Source organism: Podarcis gaigeae (assembly GCF_964106915.1).
Source record: "Podarcis gaigeae genome assembly, chromosome: 15".
NCBI classification, from domain to species: domain Eukaryota; kingdom Metazoa; phylum Chordata; class Lepidosauria; order Squamata; family Lacertidae; genus Podarcis; species Podarcis gaigeae.
The window spans coordinates 3859809-3876582 of NC_139692.1; the positions used below are offsets into that span (position 1 = coordinate 3859809).

Consider the following 16774-nt stretch of genomic DNA (forward strand, 5'->3'; position numbering starts at 1 on the left):
TGAGGGGAGCTTTCTAAGTGTGTTGGATTTAACATGCTTCAAAACTCTTTTTGAAACTCAGCTTGCGTGAAGAACTGAAGAGCAGTTGGGGGGTGGGACATGTGTCCACAGTTTAACGCTTTGTGTGTTTGGGCAAATATCTTAGCATAGCTCAAGTTGGAACAGGAAGCCCTTGGTATTCTTTCCTGCCATAGCAGCCAGCTCCTAGAGGCTCTGAGGTCCCTTAGGTCCCCCCCAATAAAATATTTGAGGGGGTGGGCCCCCAAAAAAGTTAATGGCCATTGCCATTCAAGTGGTATAGGTGCACTCTGACATGTGATTGATTATGTGGGGGCAGGACTTATCTGCCCCCCCCATTTTTTATTCAAGTTGGCCCCCCTTCTTCCTTCCTAGAAGGATCCAGTGGCCAGACTGGGTGGATGGAGTCAGTCCCAAAGGCTCTTTACCCAGAAGGCTGCTGGCTGCAGTTCAATGATTTCACCACGTGGGGCAGCTGCATGCAAATCCAGATGTTCCTGACATCCAGCAGGGTCCTATTAACCTTGGGAAGCAATACAGAGAATGGGTTTGCTTGTTGTTTACTTGCCAATCTGTGTGTGTGTTTGTGTGGTTACAGGTCGCTCCACCTTTGCCCAACAGGCGGGAAGTCAGGCCTCCCCCTCCTCCTCCAAAAGCAAGGAAATCCAGTGTCATTTCTTCAGATCCAGGACTGCAATGAAAACTCCAGGCCAGACCCCCCCTCCCCCATTGAATGAAATGTCTGCTGTCTTGTTTCATGTATATGTTTTTCTTCTCTTTCCGGACAAACAGCTGCACCCTCTTCAGCCATACAAAAATAAGCCGTTTAATCTGTGTCAGTGATTTGCTCTTTGATTCCCAAGCTTCTGATTTTCCCAATGGCACATCAAGGCTCCAAGCATTAACATGCTGGCCTTCAGCCTGCTTCTGAGCTTTGACAGGTTCAGCTGGCCAATGATCTGTCTGTTCCAACCCTCTTCTCCTGATGCCTGTAAGGCAGCAGCCGTGCTAAAGCTGTTTTCCTTTGTGGAGTTCTGCACTTTATTGGTGATTGTTGGTCTTTAAACAGATTATAAGAAGATCCCTGCAGTATCAGGCCAAAGCATCCTGTTCTCACAGTGGCCAACCAGTTGCCTGTGGGAAACCCACAGCCAGGGCCTGAGTGCAACAGCATCTTCTCCCCACCCACTGAGATTTCCTGCAACCTGTTTTAAGAATCCTGCTGCCTCCAGCAGTGGAGGATAGAACACAGCCGCTTATAGCCTTCTCTTTCGTGACTTTGTCTAATCCTCTTTAAAGCAAGAGGGAAGCACTGTAGCATGGAAGGCGTCCTTTGATGTCCATCAAGGCTGCAATGGATTCTCATGAGGAGTTCATCTGCACCCAGGCAAGGACAATGCTGGAACAGACAGGTGTACCCACAGAGCAAGCTGCAGTCTTCCACACAAGCTCCACAAGTTCAAGTGACCTTTCCTAGATGCTTTACTTGGTCAAGTACATGGATATTATTCAGAAGATTCTTGTCGATGAAGAGAGGGCACCATCCCCATGAGACCCATTTTGTTCCACTGTGTACAGTTCTGGTATAGAGCAGAAATTCTCAGTACAGTGGTACCTCGCAAGACGAATGCCTCGGAAGACGAAAAACTCGCAAGACGAAAGATTTTTTCGTTTTTTTAGTTGCTTCGCAAGACGATTTTCCCAAATGTCTTGCGAGTTTGTTTCCTTTTTCTTAAAACCGTTAATACCAGGGTGCATCCATGCTTCGCAAGACGAAAAATCCGCAAGACGAAGAAACTCGCAGAACGAATTAATTTCGTCTTGCGAGGCACCACTGTATTTCTTTCTCTCAGGACTTTGCCAGTGCTGTCATTTATACTGTCAGTTCCTCATTTTGTCTTAACTTATCCAGTTTTTGCACACAAACAGGGTTAAGTACACTACTACAACTTCTTTTCTTACTTTTACCGAAATTGTTGGTGTACATTTTTTGGTTCCTCTGTCGAATAGCTTGTTGCCTTTAAGACTGGCTTGAAGATGTAATTATCCTTGAGAATTCAGAGGACAGATTGTGGACAGTGGTGCTTCCTGGTCTCCCAAAGCAAGATTTGTAAATGAAGACCTGTTAGCAACTGAACTCTTTGCTAAGCTGCAAATGTATGTATAGCCACGTGTCTAGGCCTGTATTGTTTTGACTTTGTAAAATAATGCTTCTGTGTTTCCTTGTTTTGTACCAGAGGCTCATCGCCTAACCAGAGAGAGAGAGAGAGAGAGAGACTCAGATATATTCCAGAACTAATCCAAATTGGTGGATTAGTCATATTCAGTCATATTCAGCCTTTCCGTTCCCCCAGGCAACTAGAATTACAAGAGGGTGAGTTGAGTAGGTGCTGGCTAACACCACTTCTCTCTTTCACATCCTGTGCTGGAGGGTGACCATTCATGACAAGCAAGATCCTAAATCACACAGGATATAGCAGGTTCTCCACTGCAGGCTCTTCTAATACGTGGAGGTTGATTGATTGATTCATTGATTGAGTTTATTTGCATGCTCCATTTCCACAGTGAGCTTTGCCCAAAGTGGCTTGCAATAAACGTTCAAGAACAAAGCATTGGGGTGAAGGAGAGAAGTCTGTTTACAAAACATCAATAAATTAAAATAGGGCAAAAACCATAAATTTAGCAAACACAGAATATATTCAGTATTACAAAAGAAATAATGTTGATGTAAACAAGTAAGTACAGAGCAAAAAGAAAATTAACAATAAAGTCCTACCTGCTTATGCAGGTCTTCTTTCATTCCAAGGAGCCTCAGCAAAAACAGTTTGGAGGGAAGAGGTCCTCTCACCTGGCTAGATGGCTTGCCGCTTGCTGCTCCTTGTCTTCTCCAGGGGAGAGAACCAAAGGGAAGTGCTGAAGACGGCAGTGAGGGTTCGTCCTCTTCCCGCTGCTGGCGCAGGTCTCCTTGCACTGACTGGGGTGAGCGTAGGGCAGGTTGGAGGGGGAAGGGTCAGTCATCAGCCCCCTTCTCTTCTCCCTTGTGCAGTTCTCATTGTGTGAAGTAATTGAAAGTCCAAATAAAGTTTTAATGTTTGTCCACTTTAGCTTTACCCTGTAGTCACAGGGTAAACAAGGGTGAAAATGATCATTTTCTATTTTATGTGCATTTGGGCAGCCTTAATCTCATCTCCTAATCGTTTGGTTGCATTGATCTCTGTGTAGTTCCCACTTCCAGGAATATGACATAAGGCTTTCTCAGATAGTCAAGCCTAAGATTGCCCTTTGGCCTTCAAAGCAGAGATTGTATAAAATAATTAAGGGAAGAGTAAGAATTCAAAATGTCTGTGATAGAAGACCACAGATGCGTGCCCTTGATTGATCAGGGGGCACATCCATGTAATTAATAAATTGGAACTGTCAGATGTCACTCCAGACACTAAAAGCATGATGATTGGGTTCTGGATCCAAATTGGGAAGGAGGGGCGTGTGCTTCTGTGCTTACAGCATCAGTTTTCATTCCTAAGTTTTGTCTTGTGTGTTCAAGAAACCAGAAGCAGTTAGTTAAGATGCTCTGCTTCTAAAGACTAACTTGGTGTCCTGTGTTCAGCATCTCTCCCCACAAACACAAAAAGCCACTTTGCATTTGCTTCAGCCTCAGTGGCTCAAGTCACGTGTATCCACCCTGGGAAGAGTGGCTGCACAGCTGAGGTGGGGACTTTAGGGTTATACATAATGATTTTTCCATTTTTAAAGATGTAGTCTTCATTCTGCCCTTGGCTTTCCCACCTTTGCTCCAAGGAGCTTCCCTCTTTTAAGAGCCACAGCAACCGGGCAAAGGAGGCATAGCTCAGTGGCGCAGCACACACCTTGCAAGCATGAGGTCCCAGGTTTTCTCCACAGTATCTCTTCAGCTTTTTAAAAAATACATTTGGAAGGTGACTGGAAGAATTGCTGCTTGAGACTCAGCTGTTAATCAGGATAGATGATGCCAAAGGCCAGATGGACCAATTGTCCAACTGAGCTTGAGGTTTGACCAGGTATAATGCCTCATTTAAGTCTGATTCTCTTTTCAGTCACCAGATTAAGATTTATACCTGATATGCAAATTGGGCACCTGCATCCATTTGCATAACTGGATCTTTTCTTTTTACTGTGCCTAAAGTAAAAGCAGGCTGCTTCTCACATCAGGTGCAAATGCAGCTGGTGTATTCTGCAAAGCTGTTACCCTTCCAAGGCCATAAGGTGGCAATCTTTTTGCATCTTCTTCTTCTCACTGACTGAGCTTGCCACATCTAATCTTTTCCCAGAGAATTTCTCCAACTTCTGTCTGACTTTAGATAAAGGCTGCCTTCCTTTTACTGCCCAGGTGCCTCCAGGAAACAGATTGCATACGCTGGCTGGGGGATGGGAGGGTTCATAGCAGATTCTCATCACAAAGCAAGTGTTGGATGTTTTCAAAGGCACACTGCATAAGGCTCCAGCTGTGCTGGTTACATGGAAGTGTCTTAAGAGCCCCCCTCCCCAGCCCCATGGGGAAAGCTTGGTGCATCTTCCTGGGGACATCCTGGCCATGTTCCACTCCCCTTTTAGGGTGCATGACAGATGGCGCCAGCTCTGTGTTAATGTGCCTAGATATATATAGTTCTTGAATTGGAAACCTGGATCCTATTGACTGCTGTCTTCCAGTCTTCCCTGGACAAGGCAGAAAAAGCTCAGAGTCCTGAGCCACCTTCACCAACTGAAATTTACTGCTAGCTTTGAAAAGCAATTTTTGTCTGCAAGGTTCCATTTCATTAAATGTGCAATATTGCCTTTCATGGTTTAAGGTTTGTCCTCTGTGGCAACTTTTAGTCTGCATCTTTTTCAGTCCCAGGATTCTATACTTAATCCCAAACTGTAACATTTCACACACAAAACTGCATTATACTGAATCAGTCAATTGGTCTTTGTAGCTCAGTATTTGCCTGCAACAACAGTGGCTCTCCGGGGATCAAAGCAGGGTGTGTGTGTCCCCCTGACCACCTTAACTAGATATGCTGGGAATTGAATTTGGGGTCTTCAACACACAAAACATGTCCTTATCAAACTGTAGCCCAGACTCAAAGATGCAGGCCTCTTCTCTGCATTCTCATGAACTTACTTGGAATCTTTTATCCGTTGTGCCTGTTTTCCTTCTCTCCTCTTTTAGGAACCACATAGCTCCTTTGTTTTTAAGAGCATTAAAAACAAAGAACCCATTAAACCATTACTCCATTGAACCAATTCATTCTATCTCCGTCCCTCTAAAAAGAAACACAAACTAAAGAAAACAGTGTTGATGCATCACCTGCATCAGTTTCACCACAGCCCTGCCTTCTGATTGGCCTCTCATGTGCGATATAGAGCACGATGAAGAGAATAAAGCAGGGCTTATGCTCTGAAGATGATGCATCAAGTTTGGGTCTGAATTGAAGACCACCTGGGAACCTAATGTACTCCAGGCCCATCGTGGAATAAGTGCAGGGTATCAATAAATAGGCAGTGCTCTCCAGGGATGCACTTGGAGTTTTGGGCACGCCAGAGTTAGCTCTGTTTTATTATCTTCTGTGAGTTAGGTTTTGCTGTGTTAACACAGCGGAGGGAATCTTTGGGAAAGCAGCAGGTGACACATCTTGCATTCCACACTGCAGAATGATCATGTTATTGCTAAAGGTGGTTTCTCTCTCTCTGCACGGTTACATGTACACCAGCAAACTGTTATGCCATTTAAGCAGTGTGTATGAAGGCCAACTTGAGTTGAGAGGACTTCCTTTGAGAGATGTTTTATAGTGCAAAGGGTACACCCAAAGATTTGTTAATGACTGCTAAATGCCATTCCCATTTTTGTTTGCCCACCCACCATGCCCTACATCATCACACCTGTTGAAGTATTGTTAAGTTAAAACTTTATTTTCAGTACAGGAATTATTGCACCAGACTGACCTGCCTTATTTATTTTTATAACTGTAAATGAAAATATTAAAAGAGAAAACCATGATTATCTATATGTTGAAGTGTTGTCTCTCTTTCCTTTGTACTTTTTCTTGGATGGTGGGAAGCATAGACATGTGGGGCCAGTCCTCTGTCAGGGGGCATGCTCCAGAATTCATTTGAAGGAGGAAGCAATCACAGGTGAAATCAGTGCACTGCCTTTCACTTGGTCCTTTCACCCCCTTTGCAGTGCATGCCAAAGGCAAGAGAGGAACGTCAGCCAGGCCAATCAGCCCTGACATCCATGCAAAATGGTCTTGCTGACCTCCAGAAGGTAAAAAGAAAGGTGGAACAATGTTGTTCTTAGATGGAACAAAGCTGGAACTCCACTGAATTCTATCCCATTCTATGTCTCATTAGCAGGTAGATTCCACGCCCCCGCCCCCCAAGTATCCCCAAGCCCAGGGCAGGTTATTAGTTTTCCACATCAATTTTGAAAATAATATATTTTTCCAGAAGAAATTGCATCCTTATATGTCTGAAAGCTGCAACGGTCTCTGGCAGCTTCCAGACTGTTACTTTTTAAGGGTGGGATTCAATCCCGTACTGGCAAATTCAGGCTCCATAATTATTGCTGATTGGGAGGTTATGTGCAACAAACCTGCCTTTGCAAAAGATTGAACATTTTCCTATAAAGAGACCGGGAGAAAGGGAGAAAGAGAACACCTGCTTTGGCTTCATCTAACCTCACTGTCAACAAATCAGAATGCTCAATAAATAGCCAAAGTTGTCTAATTTCCCTACAAAAAATAAGTATGAGTGCCCAATAAACAGGTTATCTGGAAGCACCCTCTGCTTCTCAGCAAACTCCTCCCTGCCCCATCTACTGTTCCCACACCAACACACAATATAAATGGCCTACCAGCACCCCCTTTTACTTCTGCATGGGTTGCTGTTTCTTCCTTTTTATGCCAGATTATTATTACCAGAATCCCTTGCAAGTCAGAGGAGGATGAGTAGGATGGTGAGAGGTTTTGGCAACCAAGTTCTATCAGATATGGTTGGCTTGTTGTGTTTAATCTGAGAAGATACGCTCACCCTGAACACTCACCCATTGCTGAGTGTGGCTCTTAGATCAAAACAGCAATAAGACACAAAAGGAAAGTGAATAGTTTTATGTATGTTTGCAAAAGTCTGTTCAGGATTGTTCCCCCCCCCCCCCCGAAAATCTAGAAGCTTTTTTGGAAGCTACAATAGTTAAAATAATCCAACAAATCCAGCAAAAACACACTTTTCTTTTTGCATCCTATCAGCATGAAACAATGTGACATATGAGGCTATTGTCAAGCAATTAAGTTTTTTTTTTAATTTTTAATTGGTGCTTCAGCAAAGCAGTGGCTCCATGAATGTTGGTAGGTGTGCTTTCCCCCACTCCCAGGACCCCGGTTTGATACTTCTGCATGTTCTGCAACAGAGTGAAGCCCACAGATCTGGTGGTTTCATCTTTTCTTGGTGAAGACTCTTCTGTAGAACTAAGTCTTTGGCCCATTCTCTCCTTCAGTCGGACGTGCCTGTGTGACACAATAAGTTTACAACTGCTTTTCTTTTAAGCAACTTATAAAAATGTTCAGATCATCATGAATAGTAAAGCTATCACCATCATGCATTGCTAGGCCAGATATGGCTGTTTCTTCCTGGTTTCAACACAGCTTTGTTATATATAACTTACAATGAGCAGTTATAATGAGCTAGCTGCAGCCATAAATATGTCAATATAATCAAAGCTCTATATCTGTCAGTATGATTAACACCTTGCATCTGTCAAAATAATTAAGACTTGGCACCCATCAGAAGGTGTAGAGCGCCAAACTGAGAAGAGGAGTCAACTAGTGGACATGTCCCTCTTGGCCCAGCCAAGATGGAACTGACAATTAACTTTGATTCATCGCTGGGAATAGAGGGAGGATGGACACACTGCCAACTGCAGAGATAAGACAGAACTTAATGAGCACACTGGCTATTAGATCATGCTTACAAGCCCCTATATAAGGGCTGGGCAACAGCAGTTTTCAGAGTCTTCACACTAAGTCCTACCGGTCAATGTCAGTGTCAGTCCTGTCAACTGAGCGAAGAATCTGCCTCTCCCAGGGACTCCGCAGCAAATGAGATGAACCATGAACTTCACCTTCGCTGTTATGTCCCTAATATCCTTTTGATCTTGTATTTTAAGTGCCACTTATTAGTGAGCATGGAACATAGACATTAGACTGCTTATTTTGCTTATTGCTTATTGTGCTTATCTTGTTTCTGCTTAAAGTAATAAAAGCTTCTGCCCGTTCCTTTAAGATAAGGTGACCAGATTCCCCCCCCCCCCAATGAATCCGGGAACACTTTTCAACTTCAGTAGGAATGATAGGAATTTGTCAGGGGGCGACTGATTTGTAAATCCGGGGACTGTCGTCGGGAAACCTTACTTTAAGAGCCTGTCGGCCTCCATTTACTGGATGCCCCAAAGAACCTATTGTCTGCTCCTTGCTCTAATTACTAGGCTAGGTAGCCTGGCAACACACTTCATTTTTAAACACTCTACAGATATTAAAAGATAAGGCAGTCCCCGCCTCACATTATAATGGATATACTGAATTCATATCATTTCTATAGCACCTTTTCTTCCAAGGAGTTCAAGGTGGCATACATGCGGTGTACACACGCACATTTAATCCCCACAATTAACCCTGTGAGGTAGGTTTGGCCGAGAGGCAGTGTCTTGCCCAAAGTCACCCGGGAGCTTCATGGCTGACTGGGGATTTGAACCCTGGTCTCCCAGATCAGAGCCCAGCACTCTGTTGATACCTTATTTGTTTTCTAGATTTTATAAGACTTGCAAGCACCCAGTGTGCCCTTAGGCTCCCTTACCACAAACACCTTGAATTTACAGTAGGAGTAATGGGCTGTTGGCCTCAGACTTTACCCTTGAGGGCTGATAAGCACTTTTGGTGCACAGCTTTGCTTGAGAAACTGACTCACGCCATCCAGCTTTCTACAGACTGTGCCAAAGCTTTTCTGCAGCTTGTTTCTTCTTTCTCTCATCAATGACACCATAGAGAAACAGCTTCTTTCATCTTCTTGCATGAGCCTCTGGAAAGACTCTATTCAGCAACAAACTCAAAATGCAGTGTTGCATTCTGCTCCTCCAGATATCCCTCCATCCCTTCTCCCCTGTCCAACCTTTAGGTTATTTGTCAACTTGTCTGTGCTTTTTCTTTCTTTTAATTCCTGTTTTTACTTCTCTGTTTTCCTTTATTTAATGGTTTTGAAATTTACCTATCCTGTTATATAATTATTGCATTGCATTATTTGTATTACAGTAAAAATGCTTTAATTTTTTTTTAAGTTCATTGTGCAGACTAGGAAGATCTGCAATGTATAAATTTACAGAATTGGTGGATTAAGTTTATTTATAGCCCACTTTTCCACAATGAAAATTCAGTAAAAACAAAAACCAACACATACAAATTCAGTATTAGAAAAATATATCTCAAAGTTTATGTACATAGATACAAAGCAAAACAAGAGTTCACAGACAATAAAGTTTCTGATACTGGTTTCCTGCACTCCAAAGAACCAGGCTAGACGACATAGAGATAGGCTTTTAAGCTCCGGGCTGCATCATTTATTTATTTTTATTGCTTTTTGGCATTGGGTTGCAGCCAAATATGCTCTACTCAAAGTAGACCCATTGGAATTTATGGGTTGAAATCAAATATGTTCTACTTAGAACAGACCCATTGAAATGAAAGAACCGAAGTCACCATGGTCATTTACTTCAAAGTGTCTACTCTGAGTAGGACTAGCATTGGATGTAACCCAATGGAACTAAGCCGTGTCCATTAATTTCATTGAGTCTATTCTAAGTATGTCTAGCCCTGGAGACAACCCATTACTAGCGTTGGTGTTAGGATTAGCTAGCAAGAGAAATCGTTTGTCAGTACTAGCAGTCAGCACCCTGGGAAAGAGAGAAAAGGAGGAGGAAATATACTTACAAGGGCAGCTTTTAGGCTTCTGAATATTGGGCGCTGACGCGGCACATTACAATCGAAATGCTGCAGATTTCCAAGTTTACCCAGCTCATTTGTGATCTGTGTCGCAGAAAAGGAAAAAGAATGGAATGGAACATGGGGAGGGGCAATCTCCTGGAGCAGGACCTCATGGGAGCTTTCTTGTTGGGGGCCCTGGACTCTATGTGAGCCAGTATCGTCCGCTCCAAGGATGGGGAACCTGTGGCCATCCAGATGGACTCCAACTCCCATCATCCCAGGCTAGCAGGAGCCCCAGGCAGGGAGTCTCAGAGCATCACACCACACCGTTCTAGGGCTCTTTGCTGGGGACCATTCTCTATTTGCCACCACCTTGAGGGGATGGAAAAGCAGCTAGTGGTGGCACTGCATGGCACCCACAGCCCCAAGCACCCACAGGACCACGTTGGCACTCCTGGGCCCAAGGTCACCCACTTAGCTTCACGATTAAGTGAGAATTTGAATCCTGGTCTGCTAGGTTCTAGTCCAATACTTTAACCACTACTAATAAGTCATGACTGACAAGTCCCATTGATGTCAGGAGGTGTACTCTAGCAATGACAAAGTATGGATCTAATATATATCAACAGCACAATCCTATGCATGCCCACTCAGTAGTAAGCTTTATTGGCTTCAGTTAGGTAAGAACAATCATGGCAGTTTTCTTGGGGTGAATAATTTTACAACACAATCCTATACTAATCCACCCAGAAATTATATGTAGACATTTTATAAACACTTAATCCCACTGAGTTCTATAGGATTTACTCCCATAGAAGTATGTATATGACTGTAGCCTTATTCAGCTTGCAGAATTTGGCTTTTTGTTGCTGCAGAATTTCTGTGACCTGGGTGCAGAATTCTGATTTACGTGTTTATTTTGCACGCATTGTACATGTGCACACATGCACACACACACAAAAACCAGTTACAGAGGACCTGACCTTATCTTCAACCGGTAATGCACATTTCTGAAGCATGCTTACCTCTTGGAAGGATTCTATCAGATTTTCAGCATCCCTTTTTCCTCCAGGTTGAAGACCGTAGGACCAGTGCTGGGCAGAGCAGAATGTCAAGGAGATGACCAACAGGAAGGAACTGGCAAACAGCATCCCAATATTCTCTGTTCTGCAAAACTCCAAAATAAAAATTAAATTGAAAATGGAGTAATTTACCTAGAATAGTCCTGTGCATGCAAAATGCACTGCAATTATTAAGTACATTACCTGATTGACAGCAGAAGAAAGGAAAGGAAGAGCATTTGCCTCTGACGCCTCCTTTGAGTCGTACTTTCTCACCTTTTATAGATGCCCATTTTCCCCACTGAAGCATCTCCTCCAGGTGACCACGCAAACCCTCTCTCTCATGCTGACTGTAATTGCAGTCTTAAGTCATAATGAGGGAGAGGAAGGAAGGGATTGGAGCGCCTTCCTCTAATGGATAAACACAGCTGATCTTCCTCCCTTTGAAAGCCTCAGAGGTAGCAGCAGGTCTTTTTTAGAAAGAGGAAATTAAAAACAAGCAGATTAAGATCCAGGTGACTCTGCTATTTTCAGGGAGGGCAGGGAGGAATTGAAATCTTATGTCTAATTTTAATGGCTTTGAAATATTCTTATTTGGAACAAGCCTTTAGATTTACCGGTAATTCGGCTTCTGATTTCCGAACTGCAAGTGCTTGTGACAGTGAAGACTGGTGAACTCTAAAAAGCATAGGGTGGCCTATTCAGGTCTTGGATATCAATCTCTTCTGCTGCTAAAAACAACACAAAGTTCAATCTGGGTATTTTGAGCAGCAGATCACTACAGAATTAAGCGTTGTTGTTTAGTCATTAGTCGTCTTCCACTGCCTCCCGCAGTTTGGTCAAACTCATGTTGGTAGCTTCGAGAACACTGTCCAACCATCTCATCCTGTCGTCCCCTTCTCCTTGCGCCCTCCATCTTTCCCAACATCAGGGTCTTTTCCAGGAAGTCTTCTCTTCTCATGAGGTGGCCAAAGTATTGGAGCCTCAGCTTCACAATCTGTCCTTCCAGTGAGCACTCAGGGCTAATAATCTCCCTGTTTTCAAGGAGGGTATTACTATAATTTTATAGACAAGTTTTTCTCAAATTCTCATTGTTCCAATCTTAAATTCAGTTCTGCACATTTCCACATGTTAGCACTTTTTAAAAAGTATTCATAAAAAGTCTTCAGCATCTTAGTGTACACAATTGTATGCTTTGGTGTGCAGTTTTGCCTAATGTACAGTGTTTTGCAAAGAAAGCAATGCAAAGCAGTGTGTGATTTTCACCACTATATACATATTCATTCACACTTTCTCCATATATACAATTTTAACACAATTTTTGGTTGGAGAATTGAATTGAGAAATTCAGAGAAATCAAATTTTGAAGGATAGCTGTATTTTGGTTTGCACATTTTTTCAGGAAGTATGGATTGGGTGAGTTCACATTAAATGCGATCCAAACTGAATCTATTCAGGACTAGAAGCTGCTGAGTGGCAGTTATAATGGGCAGGGGAGGAGGAAAGGGGAGTAGCTGGAGCAACCCAGCCAGTTGGGCAGGATATAACAGCAGCAACAACAACAACAGTATCTGGTGATTCTATTGACCCTCAGCTATTAGAAGGTTGCTCAAATATTAGACAGCTGTATAAAAATGGTGTACTGGAGCTTACATGGAATATTCCTGTGTACACAGCTTTCTGTTACCTTACTCACATTCTCTTCCCCACTTTCCCTGCATATTAGTGAACTAAAGCATTTGCTAAAGCTAAAAATAATCAAGGATAATTAAAAAGGTTAGATGCTTTTGTCTCCTCGGTTGCAACAGCCTTGGAGGGAAGGAACAATGTGAACCTCCTGCAGAGATGGCCAGGAATCAAGCGGGTCTGCACTTTTATTAGCAATTGTTAATAGGGAAGGTGGCTGGATGTTCCAAGGCAGGTGAAATGATCAAAAATTAAGTCATCATTGCCATGGTGTACACTGAAAAACTGGCTGAGTGGACTTTTGCAGTCATGACAGGACATGGTATGGCTCCAATTCCCCCTTCCTGTTGTGCAGGCTTCCTCATACTTGGCCCTCCAGGTGTTTTGAGACAACAATTCCCATCATCCCTGACCACTGGTCCTGTTAGCTAGGGATCATGGGAGTTGTAGGCCAAAAACATCTGGAGGGCCGAGGTTGAGGAAGCCTGCTTCCTATGCCCTTCAGTACTAGAGCACCTGCTTTGCATGCAGGTCCCCGGATCAAAGATTCCTGCCTGAAACCTTAAGAGAGATGCTGCCGGTCATTGTAGACAATTCTGAGCTAGATGGACTGGATGGTCTGACATGCCATAAAGCAACTTCCTGTGTTCTGCACAGGTCCTTGTATATCATTTCAGAGAATCCTTAAAATCCACCCCCACCCTCCGTTCTGTATTCTCTATCCCAAGCAAAACCACTTTGGCACAATAGTACTTGTCATGGACTGTTTGGATATGAAGAAACGGTGGGAGGAACCAGGTGGGAAACCACCAAGAGAAAAAACATCAGAGCCTGGGGAGTGGTGGTGGGACAACAAAGACTGGGAAGAGGAGGTGTCAGAAGCTGAAGAGGCAATAGGGCCAGTGGCATTGCATGAGCAAACAGTGCTGGAGGAGTGCATGCATGTGCGCCAGGGGGTGGGCACACGAGCCAGAGGCACATTCATATGGCTTTCTATCTTGCCAAACTAGATGTCCCTTGCTTAGATAACAAATCAAGATTCCCAGTGTTAATGACATTGCATGGTTTGTTTTTCCAATTCAGAGGCAGGACTCTTGCAAGCTTTGAATGTTCTTTCTTGGTGCAGCTGTACAGCAGTGTGTGATCCACACTCTGACAAGGCCAGATGCGCCTCATCTGCAGCACTGGAGGTCTTTTCTATGCAAGTGAACCATGCTGTGATTTCTCAAGAAATATGACTTCAGTGAAATGAGTATCATTTATACAGTTAGGAAAATAGAATTCTTCAGCACATCGTCTTACTGCTACTGTCTGATACAAACATGTTAAGACACAAGGTGGGAGGGGAGAAGCTAAACTGATTTCTTCAGACCTGAAAGACCATGTGGAAGTCCTTGGCTTGGCACCCTGAAAGAAGCATCACTTTCTATGAAGTAACTCTGCTCCAACCACTGTGCCAGTACTTGGTTGAAATCACCCATGGTGTTCAATATTCTCAATCATTACTGTGTCTCCAGATGTTGATGGGCACTAACTCCCATCAGCCCCAGTCAACAAGGCCAGGGATGATGGGATCTGAAGCATAGCAACATCTGGGCAGGGGCCCAGGTTCCCCACTCCTGTTCTTAGATTTAGAATCAGGATCGGTACAGAAGAATATTGCTTCCTGTTCCTGCAGTAGAATTTCATGGTGCCCCAACCCCACATCAATGTACTTGCACTCTACCTGTCATACCTCATCCAGGTGACTGAAGGTCCCAATTTCCCTGGTTACGTGTGGAATTGAGAAGCAAATAATCTACTTAAGTTGAAACTGCAACGGTGTGAAACAGCAAAGAGTGGATGCACTTTATTTGTGAACAGCAGAAGGAAATGAATTTCAAAAATGAAGGCCAAAGGTTTCATTACACTTACAGCATGTGGTTCAAGTTATCACGTTAAAGAGAAACTTCAAACCCTCATCTATAAAACCAGTTCACCATTAAAACCAGAGTTCACTTGGAGTCTGTTTGCTTGGGTGGGTACATTAACTTAAAATTCATTACAGGTGTTTCAGACATGCTATTTACTACTGGGACAGTCACCATGTCAGAAAACAGCATGTGACATTTTCACTTGTGAAGAAGTGTGCATATAGGAATATAAGTATTTGTATCACATGCTGGACAGAAGCATTCCCACATGGAATGAATGAGCCTGGGTAAAATTGGCTTCCTACCATGCCGTCTTCATTATACAGTGGTGCCTCGCAAGACGAAATTAATCCGTTCCGCGATTCTCTTCGTCAAGCCGTTTTTTCGTCTTGCGAAGCAAGCCCATTGACAGCTTAGCGGATTAGCGCTATTAGCGGTTTAGCGGCTTTTAGCGATCAGCTGTTAAGCGGCTTATCAGTGGATCAGCTGATAAGCAGCTTAGCGGCTTAGGAAAAGGGGGGGAGGGGAAAAAACCCGCGGGGACTCGCAAGACATTTTCGTCTTGCGAAGCAAGCCCATAGGGAAATTCGTTTTGCGGAGCGCCTCCAAAACGGAAAACCCTTTTGTCTAGCGGGTTTTCAGTCTTGCGAGGCGTTCGTCTTGCGGGGCACCACTGTACAAAGACTAGTCTGCACAGTTGTTTAGTCTCACTGAGGAGGGGAGAGATGCATGTTGTTCATCACCACCTCCTTGTTGGGATTTGCAGGATCCTGGATAAGTCTGCAGGCTTCAACAGGATGATGCAATACTCTGCTGGGTCAGAGTGACTCAGCAGGAGTGTGATTAGTGTGATTGGCTATCACCTGTTTTAAAAGGAAAGCCTGTTTAACAGTGGGTGTGGTAGTTGTGCTGTAGTGTGGTGGTGCTGTGGTGGAGAGTATTTGTTTGTAAGTACTCTGTATGGACTGTTTCTTTTGTAAATGCCTGTATATAGCTCACATTAAAAAAGACTGCGCTGGAAAAACCTGGAACTCTTAGTGTTTCGCTGAAAGCGCCGCGTGGAATACGCGACACTCCTTTGGGCAGCGTCCACCCCTTTGATTTCTGTCTTTTGAGTTGCATAGAAGTCAGCATCTGAGGTATCCATTTTTGCTGGCACCCAGCTTTTATTTGGTATTGAAAGTTTCTACATGTGCCTGTACTAATTGTAGGTACAGAAAACACAAAGACATACAGAGAAAAAGAGTTTGCATTGTCGTTACAGTGGAACAAAGTCTCATTGGTGGGAAGAATTGCTCAGTACTCATGCTGCTTACAGTCCATGATGTCCTTCTTGGTACTGGACACTTTGCCAACCTGCTGTCCTCCAGGTATTTTGGACCACAACATCCCTCAGCCCAGGTAGCTCAATGAGGAGGGAGAAAGGGCTCTGCAACATTTGCCATGCTGGTTTAACCAGAGCTATTTTGGTCACCCGCAAAGGAAGATGCCTTAGCTCCCCACTTTCATAAATGAGCTAGATAGTTGCATAGGTTACAGCTGGAACATGTAACTGCAGCACAGGGAAAGCCAACCTGCTGGCCTCCAACTGTTGCAGATTTCAACTCCCATTAGGCCCAGCCAGCATGGGCATTGGTCAGGGATGATGAGAGTTTTAGTCCAAAAGATCTGGAGAGCATCTGGCTACCCCTCCTCTAGGAGCAATAGTGGAGAACAAGACGACCCTGCGTGCCTCACTTCAGTTGCTGCTGGGGGCAGATGGGAATTGTAAATTATCTTTGTTCCATAACATTTGAAGCAGCTACACTTGTAATAGCCTAGTGACAGAGCACATGGTTTGCCTAGAAAAGGTACCAGGTTCAATCCCCTCTGAAACTCTGGGGAGCAGCTGGGCCTGTGGTCAAAATTCAGCCCAGCATTGGTTCCAATTTGAACCGCAAAGCAGTTTTCTCCAAACCACACCCATCTGCCCCACACCTGGTATCATACATGACATATGCAGACATTACAGAGATAGATGGACTAATGGGTCTACCATATTATCAACAGGTTCCTATGTTCCTAATGGATAAACCTCTAGGATCTGGGGCTGACAGCCTGAGTGTATCCA

The 16774-nt window shown here is 43.9% G+C and overlaps 1 protein-coding gene and 1 long non-coding RNA gene across 3 annotated transcripts in view; both read left to right on the plus strand.

Annotated features, from left to right (window-relative positions):
- Window positions 1-754, plus strand: part of DOCK5 (dedicator of cytokinesis 5) — a 139030-nt gene extending 138276 nt beyond the window's left edge. For both annotated transcript variants that reach the window (XM_083713368.1, XM_083713367.1), the window contains exon 52: window positions 617-754. In XM_083713368.1, the coding sequence (XP_083569494.1) occupies window positions 617-718 (102 nt within the window). In that variant the 3' untranslated portion in view covers window positions 719-754. The remainder of the gene's footprint in view (window positions 1-616) is intronic.
- Window positions 1-16774, plus strand: part of LOC310832212 — a 288863-nt gene that overhangs the window by 267705 nt on the left and 4384 nt on the right. The gene's annotated exons all lie outside the window — the stretch shown is intronic.